The sequence below is a fragment of the Mustela lutreola genome, chromosome 1, assembly GCF_030435805.1.
Source record: "Mustela lutreola isolate mMusLut2 chromosome 1, mMusLut2.pri, whole genome shotgun sequence".
NCBI lineage: Eukaryota > Metazoa > Chordata > Mammalia > Carnivora > Mustelidae > Mustela > Mustela lutreola.
In genome coordinates, this window is record NC_081290.1 from 96,592,227 (window position 1) to 96,616,525 (window position 24,299).

Genomic DNA, 24,299 nt, shown 5'->3' on the forward strand with positions numbered 1-24,299 from the left:
AAAGTCTTTCACTTTAAGGCATTTTAATAAAAAAAGCATGTTAACATAATTAAAACATGTATTAATAATAATTGTATTATCAGGTAGATTTTTCTAACATATGGCCAATTTCCAGCGTCTTTGTCTTTCCCCTTTTCCAGTCATTACTTAGTAAGACATTAAAGATAATACCCATTGAAAATGGACAAATCACTATCTTCTTTCCCCATATGACAAAAGTAGATGTTTTGAAACAGAAGTGAAAAAGTGACTTGAAATGTTAAGAGGTTGTCACCCACACTCACGGTACCAGCTTAGTTCCAGAGAAAAAGGATAGCTTGCTTGCCTTTGTGTAAGACAATGAAGACCAAATAAAAGTCTTACCTTCTTCATCAGAAACATCAAGAACCTCAGTCATCGTCTCAGGAACATTTAGCTTGTGTTTTTCAGTGATAGTCTGGGAAGAAAAAAAAATATTGATATGCAAGTTAAAATCAAACAAAAGAGAAAGCAATCACAGAGGAGGTCACGTGGATAGCATCAGCAAGCCATAAGTCCTTGAGCATTTCATCTCCCCACATGTATGTTTTGGGAGCTTATTCTCTTTCATGAAAATTCATTTGTTCTTTTGGAAGATAAATGATCATTGACTCCAGTGAAGTCATACAAGTTCAAACTGAGGATTGCTGGGGGGTGGGGAGGGTTAGGATAGGGTGGCTGGGTTATGGACATTGGGGAGGGTATGTGCTATGGTGAGTGCTGTGAAATGTGTAAGCCTGACAATTTATAGACCTGTACCCCTGGGGCAAATAATACATTATATGGTAATAAAAATAACTGATAAAACAGTTCATTATTTTGAGTTCCTATTTGAAAAATAAATTCTTTAATGATGGCATTAATTAATCATATTGAGAAAGCAGGTTAATGTTTTCAGGACTTCCCTAAAATGAACTGAGTAATGTCTCCAGAAAAGTTTTAAAAAGAAGCAATGAGTGTAGTAATTTATTAAAAACAAAGCCTTTGGAAAAGAAGTTGTAAACAATGTGCAAGACAAACTATTTGGGCAGAAAATGTGATGCATCTCTTCTGGGATCAGAGGACCAAGAGTAGAGAGTCAATCATCCTTCTGGTATTACACTGGTCTATAATTCTGGTTTGTTACTTATTCCCCTTCACAAAGGCACTCCCGAGTTGTCGAGTCCACCGCCTTCCATTCCTGATATGCAATGTAAGGTTAAGAGACCAGATTCTGGAGACTGGCTGCCTGGGTTCGAACGCTAACTTTATCAATTCTTTTTTTTTTTTTTTTTTTTTTTAAAGATTTTATTTATTTATTTATTTGACAGAGAGAGATCACAAGTAGGCAGAGAGGCAGGCAGAGAGAGAGAGAGAGGAGGAAGCAGGCTCCCTGCTGAGCAGAGAGCCCGATGCGGGACTCGATCCCAGGACCCTGAGATCATGACCTGAGCCGAAGGCAGCGGCCTAACCCACTGAGCCACCCAGGTGCCCTAACTTTATCAATTCTTAACAAGTTCCCTCATTTCTCTGGACCTCAATTTTCTCATTTATAAAACAGGGATAATACTGCTACTTCATAAAGTTGTTTTGAAGATTAAATGAAATAATATACACAAGAGGTCTAAGGACAGTGCTTGAAATATGTTAGCCCTCAATAAATGTCAGCTAGTATAACATCATTATTATCATTATAATTCAGTATTAAATTCCTCTTGTAACTGAAGATCCTTTGAACTTTTTAGTCATTCAGGCACTCAGGAAACATTTTGAGTGCCTACTACATGCCAGGCACTGTTTTAGACACCAGGGATACCACAATGATTTAAAAAAAAAAAATCACACTACTTCAAATACCACCTACAGACAATGAAGTCTCAAACTCCTATCTCTAGTGTCTGTACTGAAAATGTAGTAAGTGCACTGACTGGCACCATTATGGGAATTCTAAGAACCTAATCTCTCAAAATAAGTCAACTCTTCAACTAAAGTCACTAAAATACAACAGTAAATAGGTTATCTTAGGTTTTTAAGCTTTGCTACATGGATATTACAGACTTTTTTGAATGACACCAATTTCTTTTCTTTCAGAAAGCAGTAGAGAACTTCAAATAGATTTATAAGGAAATTCAACTAATCTGAAAATGTATTCACATCTACCTGTATAATATCTGTGTGTCAGGAGGGATTGATGAAATCATAATGTGATACTGCATTCTGTGAACCCTTTCAGTGGTTCCCCATTTCCTCAGAAAACAAGCAAATGGCCTAGGAGAGCTGGGTGATGTAGTAAGGAGAGGCAGGGAGACCTCCCCTCTCTCCTCATGCTACAGCCATGTTCGCAGGTCACGGTCTCTCACACCTCAAAATTTTTCCATCTATTCCTTCATTTACCAGAAATATTTTTCTCCCCTTTTCTTGGCTCATATTAGATGTAATTCCCTTGGAGAAACATTCCCCAATCCTCCCTGATGAGTCTGTTTCACCGTGATTGCCTCCTGCTGTGTACAGTCACGACACGGGAGACACCACACACAGCGGTCTGCGCCTTCTCTGCTCCCACATGAGAGTGAGTCATTGAAGAGTTGGTCTGTTTCCAAAGAATCTGAAATCTAGCAGGTGCTTCTCAAATATATATTGAAAAAATCAATGATACAAAATTAGGCAAAATATATGTGAAATCCACACAACAACTAAATAGATATTGTTTGGGGTGATAAACCAGTTCAAGAATGGGAAGAAACCAAGAAAGTAAGGGAAGTCTCATGTTCTTTGGATGAAGGTACAATTGGAGAGTAAAGCTTTCCCAAATGTTGATTATGGTATTTAAATAATTCCATAATATCTTATTTACTGAAAACAAACTCAACTTTAGGAAAGACAAAAGCATTCAAAATTCTGGATATTAATAGCTGGTCAATAAGTATTTGTTAAACTTAAGAAGACTATTGTATGGCTTATTTTATTTTTTAAATTAATTTATTTATTTGAGGGAGAGAGAGTGCATGAGCGGGGGGATGGGGGCAGAGAGAGAGAGAATCTAAAGCAGACTCCACATGGAGCAGAGCGGGATGCCAGGCTCAATCTCACATCCCTGAGACCATGGTCTGAGGTGAAACCAAGGCCAGTGCTTAACCGACTGCACCACCCAGGTGCCCCCCTCATTTAATTATTTTAATAGTAATTAGCTTACAAATTTAACATGGATAAATTAAGACTTATGTTCCGTATCCATGGTTTTTAACTCTAGCTGCATATTAAAATCATTAGAGAAGATTTTAAAACTCCATTACTTTGATACCATGGCAGGACAATTAAGTCAGAGTCCTGCGAGTTCAGCTGTGAAACAGTTGCTCAGACGAATCTATTGTGCAGCTCAAATCACAACCCATTTGGAAAAGTGTATAAACTGCAGAAAGTGACTTGCATTTAAAATATGGGAAAGACAGGGATGTCCTATTAAGCTATGATAATCCATTAAGCATTTTCTGAAACTCTTTTTATAAGATCTTCAGTGTAAATAAAATGATTCAAAAATGTGAAGGGATAGCTACGATATTAGACTACACCAGGAAGTTTATTTTGCGGAGATGTTCTAGAGTATCTGCCCTTCACAGGAAACATTCCACAAGAGGATGCTTCTCTATTTGAAAATAAGTGATGGAAATATTTCTAAATGATTAAGTTATATTGCCTGATATACTTTGTTTATATTTTCGGACACGGATAATAGGACTATATTTTCTTCGAATTTCTAAGACTGGACTGGAATTTCTAAGACTGGAAATACCATTGCTTTAGTTTGGTCATTGAATACTATCAAAGTTATTACCAGCAAATATTCGTGGCAACAGAAAAAGTAACACACAGTGATCACACTGATCACAGATATTTTTCTGTACCGAGAGTAAAAATGCCCTCTTTATGCAATGTAGTAAGTACAGCAAGCATCTGTTCATGATGTAGTGCTTGACCTTTTAGAAGGCCATCAATAAATATTTGAGTAGATGATAAATAATTCTTCTCACTCATGAGTAATGTTATAAGAAATAAATACATCTTTTCTTTAAAAGCGCAGTGAACTTTGAAAACTTGATTATCAAAATATAAATATGGTTTTACAAAATGCATCTAAATAGTACATGGGAAACAAAGATATAATTAAATGATCATGGGCAACTGTCTGCTACAGAATCTAAGAGTCTATAGTCAAGATTAGAAACCAATTTAAAGTTAAAATGGGTAGTGTACTATGCACAAATTTAATAGTATGTAATTAAATCAGATAATACAGCAATATAAATAGGATAGGATAGATGGAAGCCTTAATAAAGAGTTTTAATATTATCACGATGTGGGAAAGATGTAAAAAATAAAACATGAGTCCTTAACGTGCTGTTTTGTAAATAGATATTTGGTTTGTTTCACACAACAGTGGGCTTAACTGGCCTCCCCTGAGCCCACACCCCTCATCAACCATTTCCTTTGTATCACATACTCACCAAGTCACCACATCGTGGTGAGGGATCGTGGCTAATATGCCACCTAGTAAGGCCCACACACAATGGCTCCCATCAGTAGGGTGACAGGCTAAATTTGGTTTTGTTCACAAACCTATTTATACCAAGGGTACATGTTAATAGAGTGTCTGTAATAACTGAAATAGTGTGTAAACATTTTTCTACAAAAACCAATGTAAATGGTTTGGGAACCTCAGCAAAGGTCAGTCACCAAAAATAATTTGTACTCAATTAGGTGTGGTTAAGACAAAGCAGATGAGAAAAAAAAAAAAAAAAAAAAGGTATGTCAAAAGTTTAAAAAGGTTCTGCCCTCAGTATAATGTCATTTTAAGATAATACACAGGATGAATGTGGGGCACCTGGGTGGCTCAGGCGATTGTGTCTGACTCTTGATTTCAGCTCAGGTCCTTAGCTCAGGGTCATGAGATCAAGCCTGGTGACGGGCTCTGCACTCGATGCAGAATCTGCTAGAGATTCTCTCCCTTCCCACCCTGGTGCACACTCTCTAAAAAACAATACATCAATCTTTAAAAATACACACACACACACACGATGAATACTGTCAAGATATATGTATTATAGGATATAGTAGGATATAGTATGTAATACTGCTGTTCTTTGTGTGAGAATGATCTTTTAGCCTCCTTCTAGTCAGTGGACCCATACTCAAAGAAAAGATCTTGACACTACCTCAAAAGGTGTCCGATGACTTCATGTGTATTTACTGCATTGCTATTTCTAGGATTCCCATTTTAACTGATTTACAGCATCGGATAAAATTTAAGACTTCGAATATGTACATTTTCTTTACTGTCAAAAATTTCTCCATTGTTTAAATGGTAATAGAACTATAGTGTCATTTTTATTTTAGTAGTTTATTCAGCAATTTATGATGTTATTTTATTTCAGTAATTCTGGGCCTACATATCAGTGATTATATGCAACTTAAAGCATATCATTTTAAAATTATGCAAATAATACAAATACTGAATGACGGCTGATCAATAAGCAGAGGGAGGAGCCCCATCTCGGTCTTCCAAACTGCCTTAGGCGATTGAGTTTGGTGGCTTCTGCTGCCCGAAATGTGTCCTCTGCCCTCTGACGCCCACTCCAGCACACGCACAATGAATGTGATCCTGGGAGAATGCTAAACCACCTCACAGTGCCTGCTGGGTTCCCCAAAGTAAAGTTAGAAAAGCAAAGGTTAAGGAAACAAACCACAACTCCAAAATGTCTCAAAAATTTCTGAAGCAGTGGCTTCTCCTGTACAGACTGCTGCCTTCTCCTCTCTCTACACAATGACTTTATTCACACTGTGGGGTAAAGAACTTCGGAAGGATTAGCACAGGAAACTTTCTTTGATGGAAGAAAACTCACAGGGCTGCTCAAAGGCACACGGTGTAAATCTAGTGATGTGAGATTTGTATGTTAGTTGTGTAACTGTAATTTAACTATTACACTTAAATGGTAATAACATCAAACTAAATTTAATTTTATTAATTTTAAATAATTATTAAATTGTCTAGCATACTATTATCAGCCCACCACCAGTGAGCAATTCCAAATTCACTTTAGAAAGTAATATTGAATTATTGCCTCCATGGAAAGAAACAAAAAGCACTATTTAGAAAGGTTGTTTTTGTTTGTTTGTTTGTTTTTAAGATTTTTTATTTATTTATTTGACAGAGAGAGATCACAAATAGGCAGAGAGGCAGGCAGAGAGAGAGAGAGGAGGAAGCAGGCTCCCTGCTGAGCAGAGAGCCCGACGTGGGACTCAATCCCAGGACCCTGAGATCATGACCCGAGCCGAAGGCAGTGGCCTAACCCACTGAGCCACCCAGGCGCCCCTAGAAAGGTTGTTTTTAATAGAAAACTATTTCTATAGAAACTAGGTGAAAACACTTCTTTCACAAAATACATGTTAAACTACATTTAGTAAAGTCAAGATCAGTAACGTCAGAGTTGTTAAGAACACGGACCTTAGAATCTCACAATCTAAATTTGAATCCTAGATCTACCCTCAATGCCTGCCATATCTGTAATCACTAAATACTCATTTTTAATACCATTAATATCGTTATGGGGAAAAAAGTATGAATGAAAATCTCTTCCCAAAGAGAGAAAGTGCAAAGCAAGAAGGCCCACATAAGAGACAGGAGTAAGTCCATATTTTCAATCCTTCACCCAAAACTCAATTTCACAAAACAATAAAACTCACAATTCTAAGAGCAGAATCAATTCTAAGAGAGGCAGAAAGTAAGAACAGGGCAGCATCAAAACATGTTACCAATACAGTTACCCATTTAGAAAAAGTGGGTACTTGTTTAGTTAATACGGGCAATGACTTCTTACCCCAACTAAAAGCAAACATGCCATTATGTTTTATATTTGTTTGTTGGCTTTTTACCTAGAAACTTGACTTCTAAATATAGAGGTTTTTAATTGGGGAAATGCTCAGCTGGGCAGGGTAGAGAATAATAGCTACCAGAACAGAAGAAAAGCTCATAGGGAGTTCTAAAAGTAGTTTTTGTATTCCACTAAAGCTAGATGTGGCAGAGATATGACTCTATGTCTAATTTTTGAAAGATATCTGAACTTGCTTAGTCAGAGTATTTAGCAAGCTAATTGTTTCTCTTTTCAAATAGATCTATATAGTTAAAGTAATTCCCTCCAAGTAATATTTATGAGCCTGGGATCTATTTGAAACCGAACATGTAAGTTCCATAGTTTTGTGATGTTAAAGAAGAATTTATTTTCTTACAAAACCTAAGTCCCATTCTCCATTCCCACTAAACTGCAAGCTGCTGGGGGGAGTGGGTAATGTTTTCACCACTGATGACTCTTCACCACTCAGCATAGAGCTCAGAGCATATTTTATATCCAATAAATATTGGAAAAATGATTAGTAAATTAAATGAATGGAAGAAAAGCAGGTCAAGTAGCAAAAAAGATGCAAGCTTGCCATCTAGTGGTCACTTGATAAAAATGTATGTAAATGATAACCAGAAAAGTTAATAAAGTTTACAGAAAACCTAACTTCTAAGAACAGATGTACTTGGCCATTCTTGCCACTACAGGCTTCACTAATGTGTGATTTTCACATTGTTTCAAAGATGCCAAATAAAGACACATATGTATAGGTTCCTAAAAGGAAGATTTTCCTGGTATAAAAAAATCATACAGTAAGAAAAGGTCATTAAGATTCAGCCACATATAGCAACTCAGAAGTATAGTGATGGGTAGTGACAAGACTTGTTTTTCTCTTATATGCTTTAAATCTTTAAAAAATATTGTGGTGTATTAGCCAAACGTTTTAAGATTCTGCTTGAGAAAACAAGCAGTACTATTCTCTCCCATCTAAATTCAGGCTATGTCTTGCAGTTCATTAATAAATCATACTCCACTCTATTAAAAATTTCGTATCAAACCAACTATATTCCATCTGCTTCAGTGTCAACAGGAACTTGGTGTCAGTCTGAAGAATAAAATTTCTTTCTTTTTCCACGTATCTATCCAAAAAAACAAGTGTTCTAAAACTCTACACATATCCTTTCTTACTTAAGGCATTTACTAGAACCCCATTCAGACTTTTTATGTTGTTTTGTGATCTTATTGTCTCTGAAGAACACATCTAATGCTCCACCATCACTCTATGTTTCTATTTTAAAAAGAGAAATTAAAGAGCTGTTGTTCTTAGAGTTCATGCTTAAGAAAAAAAGAAGTTAATAAAAAGTGCGAAAGAGAACAGCACTTCCTCTTTCAGCTGTGAGTCCCCCTGTGGGGCAGCCTCCTTTCAGTTTTGCTTTAACCGAATGGTACAAGAGCCTTAGGACTCATTAGTCCCAGAGACTTCATTCTCCCACAAGGCCATCAATGATCCCTGCTCCTCCAAAATAATCAACAATCATATCCCAACTAGCAAAAATAAAAAATTGTAAATATATGCTCTGTCGTGATACAGATGCAGCTGACCTACTAAGTACAACCAACTCCCTTTTTCAATTAAAAAATATGATAATCAGAAATAAGAAGGAAGGAGGAACCGTTCTCATGGGAATGCATTAGGCCCAATCGTTAGCATGGCATGAGGAGGTTATGGGTCCTTCCACAGGCTGGCCTGACTAAGATTTGCTCTGGATGTCCCACCACTTAGCCAGAAGTAGGTGTCACACCCAACTACAGTGAAAGGGCAAGGCAGCGCCCGGCACCCCCCACCGCCGCCAAAATTCCAAAATTCCCCAAAAGGAACTCAATAGTATACAATTATGTTTATATTTTACATGGATTTATGTTAAGGAAAGAAAGCCAACCCCCCCCCCCCCCCACTAGCTGTGTCAATGCACTTACATCTGCATTCCTCTATGGTGTACCACACATTCACCCAAAGTTCCAAACCAAAAGCTCCACATAGTTTGTAAGCGCAAAAGTATGTGGCTTGAAAACCAAGACGGTGGAACCCACGCCCACGAGCTGCTACTCACCGTGGTGGTGGTGGTGACCTCCTCTGTTACAACCTTCAGGGTGTCGACCACGGAGATGTAGCCCAGACGCTTAGCAATCGCCAAGGCGGTGTTGCCATTCTGAAGAGAGTGCAATGAAAGAGAGAAAGAGGGAGAACTGAGAGGGAGGACCGCGCTGCGAGCCAATGAGCTCACCGGCTGCTCCGCCTGAGCCAGCATTTCCTTCCAAACCAGGCACAGCTTAGGAAAATCACTAGTTTTTACCATTACATCTGAATCTCTTTGTAACTTCTTTAGACTATGGCCCGGGTCACCATGGTAACACAACAAGCTGCATCTGCCTGCTCTTCTAATAAGAAGCACTTGACGCTTTAACCCTGAGGTTGTCAAACATTCTCTACAAGATACTGCACTGTGTTTAGGAAAGGACCCCGTGAACTGCGGACGCTGCCTCCGAAAATGATTTAGCCAGAACCGAGTACCGTTACTCCCCGTCAGAGGTCAGGCCATCTGCTGCAGGTAGGACGTCACCCCAGGGAACTCGGTCACGCATTGAGCTACAGCTGTGCAGAAGCTCGCCGTGCAGCAAAATAACCCAAGCGAGCAACTCGGGCTCCAGCGCGGGCCACGGGGGACCCCGGTTTGTTTAATTGCACCGCTTAGTTTACATTTCAATGGCTCCACATCCAGAAGAGCTTTGTCTGAGCCAGGAGCCTCGCGGGACGGGCTCCCTTAAGAAGGCCGGGCGGGAGCAGGGGCGGCGGTGGGGGGGCGGCCTTCGCGCTCACATCTGAGCACCAGCTGCGAGCAGAGCACGTTCCTGTGGCCTCGGCGCAGGGCCCCACTCTCCCGGGAGAGACGGCCGAGTCAGGCCGACTGCGCTCCCTCCCCGGGAAGCGCTGCCGGAGAGTCACGCTGATTTCTGGAAAGCCCTTCCAGAATTCCCGGGCTTTCCAGAGTGCCGGGGCCTTATCGAAGGGGCGTGTGTCTGAACCCAGCTCAGACAAGGGGCCGCCGGGGCCGGCGAGGAGGAGGCAGCGGCGGCGGCGTGGTGCTGGGCGGCGGCGCCTGGCTTACCGCGGTGGTGGCGTTGGGCTTGGCCCCGTGCTGCAGCAGGACGTTGATGATGTGCGTGTGGCCCTGCTGGGCGGCCTGGTGCAGAGGCGTGTAGCCGTTCTGTAGGTGACGGGGGCCATGGACCCAGCATAGGTTTGCAGCAGGAGAAGGAAAGTTCGGTTAGACTTCAATGTTGAATTTCTTAGTCTTATAACAAAACCGTCAAGGATGCTGTTTATTTGGAGCTCCCTATCCCCACCAACCCATGTGTCAGCAACAAACACTCCTTCTCACCTTATGGTCTGCTAAACAAAGCGAAAAGACTAGCTTATGAAATAGAAGGGCTGACAAACTCGAAATCAGAGCTATTATTATATCTTAACTAATTGGCATTAAAAATGGGTATACTGAGAGATTTATAATGACAAAAGAACGTTATCACAATGATTTCTTCCTTAAGGATAAAGAAAGTAACGTTTTTAACAGAAATCTGAGGACTCTAATACTAATACAAATACAAAAAAAAAATGCTTGTTTGTCATGACTTTTTTTATTTTTTATTTTTTATTTTTTTTGACAGATCACAAGTAGGCAGAGAGGCAGGCAGGGGAGAGGGGAGGGGAAGCAGACTCCCTGCCCTGCAGAGAGCCTGATGCTGGCCATCCCAGGACCCTGAGATCATGACCTGAGCCGAAGGCAGGGGCTCAACCCCCTGAGCCACCCAGGCGCCCCTATCATGACTTTTCTAATAATGAATCTTTGTGCCGGCTTTAGGGATTCTAAATTGATGGGGGTAAATCTAAATCTTATCTTCCTTTCAGAGAGCAGCTTTGGTCAAAGAAGACCATGCTTAGAGAATGGAAGATTTCATTGGATGATGAGTGGCCCACCCTCAATTAAAAATGACTTTAAAAATGAAGTTCTTTTTAACACTCTGGTCTAAACTGGAAGTTTAGATGAAAGCTCTGTAATCCATGATTTGTGAGGAACTGCTGCTGAGGTTAGTGTGAAGACAGTCTTACTCAGAATTCTAACGGGTGGCAGGTATGGAACAGGTTGGCTGCATATTCACATTCATTAAACAAAGGCACTGGAATCCTTGGAGGCAAACAAAACACTAATACCACTCACTGAACATTTATTTTGTGCCAGATGCCAGGCCTTGTAGTTGTCTTTGAATCTTTATTGTCATCCTAAAAATGAGGGTGCTTGGTACATAGGTGGTGTCTCATATACCATCATGAGTGACTAAGTGAATGTATACATGATTGAATAAATGTTTTCTTCCAATTTCAGAGACGATGAAATGGAAAATAACAGTTAAGTAATTTCTTTGCAATTATTCCAGGTTCAGAACCTGTGTAGATCATGATAGCCAATGGGTATCAGACTACTTTTTTTATTATCTACCTGCCTCACCCAGATAAAATTCTATCCATTATCTGGTTTCGAAGTTCTGAGTAGCTCATTCATACCATAAACTTGTAGGAGTATACGTCCCTTTTACCTAGTGTCACTGCTGCTTCATGACCAACATGCACTTTGGCTACTCCTGCCTACATAAAGTGTCCGTCTATGTACACAAGGTGCCCCGTGACTCCTTCTATGCTTTTGCTGTGGCCTTTCCATCCACGGGGATGTCCGTATATTTGTGAGAGTCTATCAGTCTGCATGTCTTTCAGTCTGGAACATCATCAACTCTGCCATGTCAGCTATCTCTCCCTCCAATGGCATCACCCCAGGAAACCTGGAAATAGAAGCCAATTATAGGGACCCTGAGAAACTTATCACTATTGCAGGGTCTCTGCTCTCAAATGAGATAATCCACGCACATTTGAGAAGCATGAAGTAAGTGGCATTTTTTTTTCCCTGAAAATTCTTCTTCTCCAACCGAATTTGTTCACCTCTTCAGTAGCAACCAAGTGAATTCATTCAGCAAGCATTTACTAACCGCATGCTTTATGCTAAGTAGGAGACACTGTGCTTATGTAAATTAATAATGCCAGAGTAGCATTCTTGCCCCTAAGAACTCACAATTTACAGAGTCCTCAACACACAGTGTCCAGAAAGGTGTCTCCCAGGCCTGATTTAATTTAACCTTTACCCCAAACCTCTGGTGCACAAGTATATTTGCAAGGGAAGTCTGGAGCAACTCAAAAACTTCTATGTGAACATTCGACTACATTTTATCCACGGTCTTGGGCCCATTCTGCTAGGAGATCTAGACCCAGTTCTACCAAACCCCTCTAACCCTCCATTTCCTCATTAACAAATGGGAAGAGCCAAGATTTCAAATCTGGTGAAGGATTATATATGTTGTCCATAAACTTTTCTTTAACTCATCTAAAGTGCCATGAAAATGCTGACAAACATTTCACTTATTTTCTTTCTCATTGAAGAGCTCTATGATCTTTGCAGCATATTTTATAAAGAAAATTTTCTTGTACGTGCTGTCGTTCTATGCACTCTTTGCAAATTAATCATATAATCAACCAAATATACTTTTCCTCAAGCAGATATTTGTAGGATTTCATTTTCATTTTAAACAACTAATAGTCTCATAGAACAAGTTCACTTTTCCAGATTATTATACCAGATCATGAATGTTTGAGGACTAAAGGCAACACATATGTTTACATTTTTATAGCAACAAATTTTTAAAACCATAGTTACATGAGATGTGAGGCAGAAAACACATTTCCCAAAAATGCCATTCTGTGTGAAAAAAATCCTGAGATGTTTATTAAAAGAACATTTTTCCATTTATGTAGCTATCCACTCCCTTGAAGACATATTAAAAGTTATATTTACTTCTAAAAGCAAGTAAAATCTATAGAGTTCACTAAAAAAAAAAATAACAATAATAAATAAATAAATTAAAACCTGAAAAATTAAAATGAGATTTTTCTCTCAACCAAATGTCTATTTGAATGCATAACAAACCCCAGGTAGATAACCAATGTTCTCTAGACAATAGGTCTGGCTTGTAAATATTATCTCAACAATCACACACTTAACAAAAAATTACGGTAACTTTTCAAGTTCCTCCAAAGTCTCATTGCATAGTTGCATTTATTCCTTTCAAGAGAAGATCTGGATCCCAATAGGAATGTCTTTCCTGTGTGCTTATGTGTGATCTGACACAGGAAAAAATGGTGTTGGGTGCTGATGCCTGAGAATTCTTATTAGAGCTTTTAAATAAGCTCAAAGTACAATGTCATGAGAACTCAAGAATTGCTCAGAAACTAGGCAGCAGCTGCTCTTGCTAGAGTCAGATGAAATTTTTTTTTAAAGATTTTATTTATTTACTTGACAGAGATCAGAAGCAGGCAGAGAGACAGGAAGAGAGAGAAAGGAGGAAGCAGGCTCCCCACTGAGCAGAGAGCCTGATGCAGGGCTCGATCCCAGGACCCTGAGATCATGACCTGAGCCAAATGCAGAGACTTAACCCACTGAGACACCCAGGCGTCCCTCAGATGAAATTTTGAATCTCGAAGGTCAATAATATTGTTTATAATTTTAAAAATAGCTATCTTTAATTCACCTGTAAATATGGCGATGTACAGATACAATTTTGTTTCTGCTTCTAAGAGAATATAAAAAGACTGACTTCCAAAACTTCTTACTTTTCTAATCATTACCATTTTGAATGATGACTTTGAAAACTCACACTAATTTAGTTGAGCCCACTCACATAGCTGCATTAAGAATTTCTGATACATAAACTTAAAAAAATAAGGAAACACGTAATTACATATTTCTTTGGACCAAGGAACCTGGAGCTGCAATTTATTTTATACATACTAGCAGCAGTTGTATTATTCTTTTCTCTTTCCCTTGAAACAACTTGAGTGCACTGAAGTCTGGTGTTATGTTCCAACCTTGCTTTACTAGATAGGGCCCTTCAGCTGCCACTGGGTAACAACATTTACGATCAAGTCAACTCTGTGTTATCCTTGACAACTTCCAACCCAGACCTTACACATCATTGCCTCACTAAGCATTTCCATGTGATATCCCAAATGTAACAGAGTTGGTGGGAATAATGGGGATGTAAGCTAGGGCAGCCACTGTGGAAAACAGTATGGAGGTGCCTCAAAAAATGAAAAATAGAATTACCATATGGTCTAGCAATCCCTCTTCTGGGGAAGAAAACAAAAACACTTACTCGGAAAGCTGTATGCACTCCCATATTCCTTGCAGCATATTTATTATAGCCAAGATATGCTGCAACCTAAGTACCCATCAGTGGATGAATGAATAAGAAATAAATAAAATTGCACGTGCACACACACACAATGTAATATGAGTCAGCCATAAAAAGAAATGAAATTTTGCCATTTGGGACAACACGCATGGACCTGGAGGGCATCATGCTAAGTGAGATAAGTTAGAGAAAGACACAATACTGCATGATCTCACTTATGTGTGGAATCTAAACCAAACAAAACAAAATCCGAACTCATAGATACAGAGAGCAGATTGGTGGTTGCTAGGGGCAGGGAGTGGGGACTTGGGAAAAATAAGTGAAAGGTATCACAAGTTAAAAAGCCTTTTTTTAAGTGAAAGAAAACGGATTTAAATGTTAAATGACATTGGGTGTCCTGTTCTCAGCTATCTCCTCTATATTTAGAGGGAGGGATCCTTCCCTCAGGGGTCAAGAGGAGGTGACCTCACTTGTTTTAAACCACATACCACATCTTTTATAATGCATCACCGATAAAAACACAAAGAGATTTAAAAGTATGTACTACTAATAAAAATATGTTTTATATGAGCATTTAAAAAAAGGAAACACTTGGGACGCCTGGGTGTCTCAGTGGGTTAAGCCTCTGCCTTTGGCTCAGGTCATGATCTCAGGGTCCTGGGTTCGAGCTCCGCATCAGGCACTCTGCTCAGCAGAGAACCTGCTTTCTCCTCTCTCTGCCTGCCTCCCTGCCTACTTGTGATCTCTCTCTCTGTCAAATAAATAAATAAAATCTTTAAAAAAAAAAAAAAAGGAAGCACTATTGTTATTCATAGGATGTACTAATCAAAATGTTCAAGTAGTGTGAGAAAGCATTATAAAGGTTGTAGTTTAAGGATAGATAAGATTTAAATAAGAGAGCATCTTAGGAGAGGAAAAGACTGGTTAAAACAGGAAAATATTTAGTTGGGAGAAAGTGAAGCACTAAAAAGCTAGTTTAGTTGTAGGGAAGTTATGAAATGGTCATCTGGCAACCTACATTACATTGGGTCACATCATAGAGACTTAAAATCATGAAAAGGGATGACTAGATCAGAGAACTCCTTGGGAGAAGGAATCAACAGGATTTGATAGCATGGAATAAATGCCAGGTAAGAGAGTGAATGACCACTGATAAGATTTTAGGTATAGTGAGTTGACGTTAATGATCTGGAGTGGGAGGGAAGTTAGAACAGAGCTTTGGCCATGAGGCAGGTTGTCTCAGTTGGAATTCCAATTCTTCCAACTAATACTTTGTGACCTTAGATAAGTTATTCAAATTCACTATGTAAAATAGAGATGCTAATAGCACCTATGAGGTTATTTAAGGATTAAATGAATTAATATATAAAAAGTCATAAATAATGTATATGTGACTTCTAGCATGCACTTAATGAATATTAGTTTAAAAATTTTTTTAAATGAGGGATGCCTGGGTGGCTCAGTCATTTGAATGCCAGACTCATGATCTCGGGGTCCTAGGATTGAGCTCCAGGTTGGGGTCCACACTCATCGGGCATTCTGCTTGAGATTCTCTCTCTCCCTCTGCCCCTTCCCACACTAACATGCTCTCTTATTTTCTCTCTCTAATAAATATACAAAATCTTTTTAAATTTTTTCTAAATGAAAGACACAATCTAGGCTGTCTATCTACATTTCCTCATGCAGAAGGAGGATGTTTCAGGAAGGGGGACCAAGGCCTTAAAATAACATAAAGAATTTTCTAGATCATCAAAGTGTTCTACCCAGCAGGCTTCTTTTTTACTGTATTAAACTGTTAACTGGATAAATGCTACTTCAGCTCTATAACAAAAGTAGTTCTGAAGCTAACCTACATGGCTGACAAAGGTTCGGAGAATGAAAAGTCGCAAACAACTGTACAAAGCTATATTGCTTATTCAAAGTCCCTTTAAAAGAACTAAAATGGAAAAGATACATTTGAAGCTATGGTGAGCTAGTGAAGTATTCATATGCCTGAACCTCTTTGCTTATAGAAAAATGAAAATGAATATAAGTATTTTATTTACCTTTGTTTTTGCATTGACATTTGCACCCTGCTTCAGAAGAAAGTTGACCATTTTCACATTTCCATAGTGACAGGCCACAATTAAAGGAGTGTAACCAAGCTATAACAAATACATAAATAGAGAAATAAATAAATACATACATACTCTAGCGATTAATACTCAAAGGGAGAGGGATTAGGTAGAATCTCAGTAATGGCGGGAAGGGTAAAAAATCTATTCCATTGTATAAATATTACTGAGCAGTTTATTTACACTTCCTGTGGATACAAATATGGAGAGAAGCAGATCCCTGAGCACAAGGAACTTAACACCAGCAAAGGAAATCAGACACGTGTGTGACTTCATCTGACAAAGAGCTAAGAGAAAGACACGAATAATTGGGTCTGAAAATAGAGAAGAAAAACGGAGTCTGACGGGAGGATGTGAAGGAGATGCACAAAAATATAGCTTAAAATGGGCTTGAAAATTTTCATGGCATAGAGAAGGAAAAGCCATTTTCAAGACCAAGGGCTGGAGGCAAGCAAATACAGGAGGAAAAGAGCAAGTTATCCAGATTGCCAGAGCAATAAAGGAGAGAGGCTGACTTAAGCCAGCAAAATTAGAATCTTTTTATAAAGGGTCCTGATATCATGATCTCCACTTGGACTTGATTCCAGCAAAACTGGAGAGCCATTATAGATTTGTGAGTAAAAGAGAATCATAGTTCAGAATGGACTTTTGAGGAAGGGTGCTTGGAATGGGGGAAATCTGAGTGGGGGCTACTGGGAGTCATTCAAGTCAGAACCCACCACAATATGGAAAGTGATTCACTTTACCTTTGTGTGAGCATCCTGGTCAGCCCCATGCTTAGTAAGAATTTCAGCAACATTCACTTTGTCTTCCTGGGCTGCAAGGTGTAAAGACGTGAGTCCACTCTATAGAGAGAATGGAAGCAAATGGGTACACTTGAAGAAGAAAGTGTGTTTCATCATCTATGATATCGTGTCTTGAAAAAAATCCTGGAAAATTCATAGCCTCTCCCTAGAGCCTGCAACTTCTGATCTCTAAAACAAACCCTCCAAGTTAATATAACTTTCTGAGACCTATACTCTAAGTTAGTCAACACTTTCAACAAATTACATTTTCTTTATTTAGATTTTTCTATTATGATGTGACACTTTAAAATAACTCAGCTAATAAGCTTCCAAACAACATTCATTTCAAATCCATCTGTGCCTCCTGCTGAATCTATTTATTCCCTTAAATAATTAATCAACCAGCTACTACTTCTACTTTTTAACCATAGAGGACTGATGGATTCTATATTTTCATCAATAAAATATCATATCAAGGTAAAAAATGTAGAGAGTTACAGGAAATGAGTTCAGAACAGTTTTCTCCAGTACTCAATAGTATACTATTTTGGAGGTTCCTCTAACTGCTAAATAAAAAGTAACCCCATCATTTATAGATAGCACCATAAATTGGCCAGTTTTATGTATAATGTTTGGCATTTATACATCCAGTGAATATCCTGATTAATTTTATATCCAATTCAAATACAGTTAAGAACTAATACAAGAGGGAAGCATGGGGGAAGGAGAGGGGAAGAGTGTTTTCTCCAGTCAGTGCCACAATCTAGCAGCCTCACTACGTGTACCCTTAACTTCCAGCACACAAAGCTGAAATTGAGAGAGAATCTTTAAAATCTAAATCATTTGTGTATTTAAAAGGTGTTTTCTGAGTACCTTTCATATGCCAGGAAATATTCTACATATTTGAATACATCAGTGAACAAATGTTTCTGCCCTATATCCTAGCTAACAGTATATTCATACCCTATTTTCTCTTCCTCTGCTACTGCTCAAATACCTAGTATATTCATCCCTCCTGTTACTCCTGCAGCTGGACACTGAGTTCGCTCACTTGTGCTCTGAGCTGGCAACTCTCCCTTCCCCCGCTCTCCCAATTCATGTTTAATTAGATTCTACCAGACCCCCTGACTGTGGCTTTGCAGATCTGCCTTTCCACAGTCAGCCGGGTTCTTCAAAATCCATGATCTCTAGCCAGGGTGTACTCCTAGAAATGGACCCTTTGATCTTTAAAAAACATAAGTGATATGTACAGAGGGAAAAACATTCTCCAACTTAAGAGAAGGTTGTGTTTGTTTGTTTGTTTGAGGGCTTGGGGCTTTTTAATTCTTACAGTTCCAGCTGAGCTCAGCTTTGAGTTTCATAAACCATCAGGATAAGATTGAAGATATGCCCTTCTGTATTAAAATGTCCTCACTTCTAAACAAATACTATGCAGCCCTAAAGTATAAACAGTATGAATATTGGGGCAAAACAAAAGATTGTTCCACATTCTGATTTTCTCCATATGAAAACAGTAAACATTAAAATATTTCTCTTTATGGAGACAAGTGATCTTTTAAAAATGTTATTGAAGTGATTATTAAAGGACATGATCATCAAATATCTCGAAGACATTTTTAATGGCATGTCAAATATATGTGTTGTTTTCTACAATATAAGATTATAGATTAATAACCAATATGAAAATTCTCTATAATTTATTATGGTAAATTTCCATACCTAAATCAACTTATGAAAACTTTTCTAATAAATCAAGAAAATAGAAGATGTTGAAGGAGTTCTTTTCAAATAAAGGAATTTATTTCCTAAGATGCACTACAACTCGTTTTTATTATTACATGTGATTTGCTCTAGTGACAAATACATCACACCTCTTTTTAGAACAGCACCCCAAATCTAATATTGAAATCATTGTTATAAAGATAACATAATTACTTTGTGGTCCACAGTTGAATATATTTCTTCACTGAGGAGTACTTAAGTCAAAAATATTCGTTAAATATTTGCTGATTGACTGCTAAAACCCTCTCAAAGGAAGTAGTATGTTTAGAAGAATACCATCAGGGAGGACATACTTAACTGATTCCAGATATGAATATATATTAAAAATAGCACTTCTTAAAATAAAAACAGCACTATCAGAAGCATCGCATGATCAGTTTCATGAAATATCTAGAACTTCATTCTACTCAAAATTTTCCTTGATTTGTTTGTTTATGGATATCTGGTGTTTATTTCCAAATGAAGATTTGTTTTTAACGGACAATAAACACTTGTTTATGGATATCCTGTGTTTATTTTCAATGAAGATTTGTTTTTAATGAACAATAAACACTGTCTGTCCCTTTCATATACTGATGCTAAGTGAAGTATTCTACAATTAGTCTCATAGTGAGAATATCCCCAGTAGGGGAAATGTCTTCCTGAATGGCATGATTTCAATGCCTACAAGAAAAATCCATGCCCCAGACTTTAATAACAGCTGAGACACTGAATTTCACCACAAGGCTTCAGGATGTTCATTTCTGTTAAAATGCAAATATCTTTTGGGGAATGACTTTTTAATTAGCTCTCACTACACTTTAAAAAAAGGATCTGTGAGGACTTTTGATAGAGAACAAAGAAGTATATAATGGCAAGGGATTTACTGAAATATTTTCGAGTGATAAAGACACAGAATAGGACTCTAGAGGCATTCAAGACAACCTTTTTTATAACTATTTCTAAAGGAAATAATGCTATATAACCTTATTGATAACATTATGAAGACCAATTTACAACTGAGTTTCCAAAAGCACTAATTAGCTCAACAGTGAAATGTAGAAAACACAGTACTGTGTATTTGTGGAAAACCCTAAGAAACCTAAGTTTCACTAAACCCATACCTTTGTGTTATAAAAAGTATTAAGAGATGTAAATGATGACCTAACTTAAAAATATAGGCTTCAATTTTAGTTTCTCAGAAGGTGACTCCAGTAGAGTATATTTAAGTATAAGATAGATACACATTAAATAGATAGGTAGGTAGGCAGAGCTACAGATACATATGTAGAGAAAGACAGAGATTATAGACAGACATACACTCGTAAAAAATCTGAATATTTCCATATTTGAATAATGTCTTTTCCCCTTATATTCCTGACTCTTATTCTATTACAGTTCAAATGCCTGCCTACAAAGGCTGAAATGACCGAGGTTCTTTATTAGAAACACTGATTCTCTGGCCAGTGCCGCCACAACCACCCAAACTAAGCTAAAGGTGGCTCAGAAATCTTTATTTTACTGAGTTTCCTTCATGCCCCCACCCCCTGCCCCCCAGGTGCCTCTGATGCTCAGCCTGGCTGGAGAATGCTTGGGTAGTGGCCACAGACCAACAGCTTAGAATCAGTTGTTTGGGCCAGAGCCCAGATGAACTGTCACCTCTCTCTCTCTTTCTCTGTATCTCTCTCTCCCTCTCCCTTTCTCTGTCTAAAATTTGGAATGAAGACCAGCAGGTACCATGGTAAATCCGGACAGACTGCTTAAACTACAGTGATATTACCTCTTGGGAGCTACAGGGTCACCTCTTTGGTCACACGCACAGAGAAACAGAGAAAGTAGATCTGCAGAGAGAGGTAAATGCAACTGACTTGCAAGGAAAAAGTCAAGATTCAAATATGCAGCCATATCGGCTGAGTCTGCTTCTTGCTTCAGTGTGGGTTTTTTCCTCATAAGCCTCAACTGTTATTGTCCTTGAATTCTATAAGTAATCTCTGTTTCCTTCTACGACATCCCTTCTTTTTGTTCCAAGTTGTCTTTGATAGGTTTCTGTTTATATTCATCTGAAAGATTCTTGGCTAAAACAAGAGACAAAACCAGTACCTTGGTTGACATGTGGATATTGGCTCCCTTATCCAGAAGCAACGTGACCATATCCGTGTGCCCCTCCTGGGAGGCCAGGTGGAGTGGGGTTACTCCTTGTTTTGTTACAATGTTAGTCTCTGCTCCATAGTTCAGGAGTGTGGAAGCTATCTGCATTTGATTCTTCTTGGCAGCAATATGTAAAGGAGTATAGCCATTCTAGGAAAAAAAAAAAAACCCAAAACCACAAATATACATCATGAACTTAACACCTGTCCTACTATACATATCTCCAATGGAAATAAGAATTTCTAATCAATAGAAAAGTTAAAAAGTAAGTTTATAGTAAATCCAAATTCTTTCCCATTGCAAGCTCCCGTCCCACAACACCCAAATCTTTACAACCAATATCACAAGACACACATTCTACTGTAAGACACGTATAGACACAAAAGCCCCAAAGCGTAACATCTCCTTACAATTTTGGTTCTTTCCTGCAGAGCAACAAAAGAACAAGCCAGGCTCCTGTCCTACATGACTGTCCTTCAAATTCCTGGAGCTGGTTTTCATATCTCCTTTTAGTCTTCTTCTCCAGGTTAAACTTCCCCAGTCCTTCAACTATTCCTGATAAAAGACCCATTGCTACTAGACCTCTCCATTAAGGATGACGTGTTCTAGACTGATTCTCATTTGTCAATAGTGCTCTCAAGTTGTGTGACTGGGAACTGAATGCTATACTTCAGATACAGCTTTAGTAGAACAGAATAAAATGGAATTCTTTCGGTGATCTTGTTATAACACTCCTGCTATAATGCTTCTGAGCAGATTGTACTTTTTATTCATTTGATAGCTATTTAGTAAGTTGGGAGCATGTACCAGGCAGTGTGCTAGGTATGGGGATACCAAGGTGGGTAAGACACAATCCGTGTCTTTAAGTGGTTGCATTCTGGTGGAAAATAGAGTAAGCAACAAAATAGGCTTATATTAATCCTATCAATCAATCCAATCAAAATCCTATCAATCAAAATCCTAGACCTTCCACTTGTCTCTATGGGCTCAAAAGTAGAAATATGAGGCTACAGGTTTTATGTGGCAGTTTGTAGAGAGGACCAGAGGAATTCATACTCGGCTTACAAGAGCCAAACTTTAACCCTATACTTAATTAAAACAAATAACAAGCAAATAGACCTCTAGAACAAATGTTAGTCTGGAACCTATATTGTTTCCTTTCCTTTCCTTTTTCAAGTCTGTTAGAATTTTCCATGAAAAACGTGTAATAGAAATTAAAAACAGTGGCCTTGCCACCAACTGTGATATAATGGAGGTAAAGTCAGCATAATGATCGATTGCTTCTTGCGAATCTATCGTAAGAGGTAATTTTAGGTTATGTTATTTCCTGAAATCTAACTGCAAAGGGTACCAAAAATTAAAAGGAGTTTTGATAACTTAAATGTCTTTATACACCATCATCAAATCTCGATCCTCAATGATCTGATCTTATCTATCTACTCTGCCCCCATTCCTCCAAGCAAAAATAAGCATCTTTCAGTTCAGATCAATGATATTTCTCTTTAAGATGCTGAGGAAATTTGAAAGCTCCCCTTGGAAGACTATTCATGGTCTGGTCATAGGTCCCAGATGCTCCAGATGTTCTAGAACACTTGGACCATGAGCTCTATTAAAGAATATGTAAATATTTGTGGACACTGTAAGTTTAGCATTTGAGTGGTTTTTTTTGTTTTGTTTTTAGTTGTTGTTGTTTTTTTGCTACAGTGTGTTTTCGTCAGTCCAGATGTCCCCCATTCCTACATGTGGGCTCTACCAAAGTTAGGTGAATTATCAGAGTAAATCTACCAAGATTAGAAAGTCAGAGGCTTACGTGGAGGAGGAGAGGAGGTTTTATCAAAACAACATAAGAGAAATGTGTCCATTTTGGCAATATAAGAGACTGACTGCCCCCAGATACTTGATCTACGAGATCTACAAGATCTACTTGATCTACAGCCCTCCTACTCCACACAGAGTAGAAGTTTTTAGAACCAAATAAACAAAAAATCCAGTGAAAACTAAGAAAAGCTTCTGGGCTCTGGTAGAAAGAAGCAAACAGGTTCTAGAGTCCAAGGGATTATATCTGTGGCTGGGGCAGCGGTTGCAGTGAATAGAGAGTCGAAAGGGGAGATATGGGTTGGGAGGGGCTCCTGATGGCTCAGTGGCATCAGCCTTTGGCTGCCATCATGATCCTGGGATCCAGGCCCCATATTGGGCTCCCTGCTCAGTGGGGAGTTTGCTTCTCCCTCTCCTTCTGCACCTGCTCCCTGCTGTGTGCTTGCTCTCTCTTGCTATCTGTCTCAAATAAATAACTAAAATCTTTTCTTAAAAAAGTGGAGATGGGGGGGCACTTGGGTGGCTCAGTGGGTTGGGCCTCTGTCTTCAGCTCAGGTCATGATCCCAGGGTCCCTGGATCGAGCCTCGCATCGGGCTCTTCGCTCAGCGGGGAGCCTGCTACCTCCTCTCTCTCTGCCTACTCTCTGCCTACTTGTGATCTCTGTCAAATAAATAAATAAAATCTTAAAAAAAAAAAAAAAGTAGAGATGGGGTTGGGGTTACAACCAACTGAAAGCCTCTTGGAGTGGCCCCAGAACCGAAGGACTCATGCTCATCAATAGGCTGGGACAGATAAGTGGAAGATACTAGAAGAGCCTCCTGAGCACCACTGCACTATGGACGCTGGAGGAGAGGATTGCTCTACCCAGTCTTGCGGACTCTATGTGTGTACATTAAGAATAAGGACCATACACTGTACAGGCTAGAGATCAGGGCTATATTTGTCTTTTTGGGAAAACCACACAGATTACTTTATAATTTAGGACTTCTCTCCCAAGTAGATTGAAAATCCCTTGTGAGAGGAGAACAAAGTTTTACTACAATCCTTTCTTTGTACATAGTAAGAGTTCAAATAAAGTGTTGTTGGGTATTGATGAAATCTTTCATATTGATGCTGACAATGGCCAGCTTAGATAGTTAATGAAAAAAGTACTGGCATGTTAAGGGAGTAGGTATTTTTATTCCATTGAAATATTTGCCTAGTCTTCATTCTTTCACTTAAATTTATTGAGAATCCATAATACTGTATGAGATAATTCAGGGATACGTAGATGAATATGACATGATTACTGTCCTCAAGTAGTTTATCATCTAGTAGGAAGAAAGACATCAAATAAATGATAACTGATGAGCCTACTGAGAGAAGGGTATAAAGGAATGCTATACATAATTATAAATATTTGCACTCCTCTTCTGATAGTTTAAATATTTTATTG

General features: G+C 38.6%; 1 protein-coding gene and 1 long non-coding RNA gene across 52 annotated transcripts in view; one reads left to right on the forward strand and one right to left on the reverse strand.

Moving 5' to 3' along the window:
* Window positions 1-24,299, reverse strand: part of ANK2 (ankyrin 2) — a 330,750-nt gene that overhangs the window by 74,465 nt on the left and 231,986 nt on the right. For all 50 annotated transcript variants that reach the window (XM_059170296.1, XM_059170307.1, XM_059170367.1 and 47 more), the window contains 6 exons: window positions 21,001-21,198; window positions 17,101-17,199; window positions 16,286-16,384; window positions 10,055-10,153; window positions 8,999-9,097; window positions 364-436 (listed from right to left, as the gene is read on the reverse strand). In XM_059170296.1, coding sequence (XP_059026279.1) covers window positions 364-436; window positions 8,999-9,097; window positions 10,055-10,153; window positions 16,286-16,384; window positions 17,101-17,199; window positions 21,001-21,198 — 667 coding nt within the window. The remainder of the gene's footprint in view (window positions 1-363; window positions 437-8,998; window positions 9,098-10,054; window positions 10,154-16,285; window positions 16,385-17,100; window positions 17,200-21,000; window positions 21,199-24,299) is intronic.
* The window catches only part of LOC131829163 (uncharacterized), a 29,998-nt gene continuing 14,771 nt past the window's right edge, over window positions 9,073-24,299 (forward strand). For both annotated transcript variants that reach the window (XR_009352755.1, XR_009352752.1), the window contains exon 1: window positions 9,073-9,496. This is a non-coding gene — a long non-coding RNA (uncharacterized LOC131829163). The remainder of the gene's footprint in view (window positions 9,497-24,299) is intronic.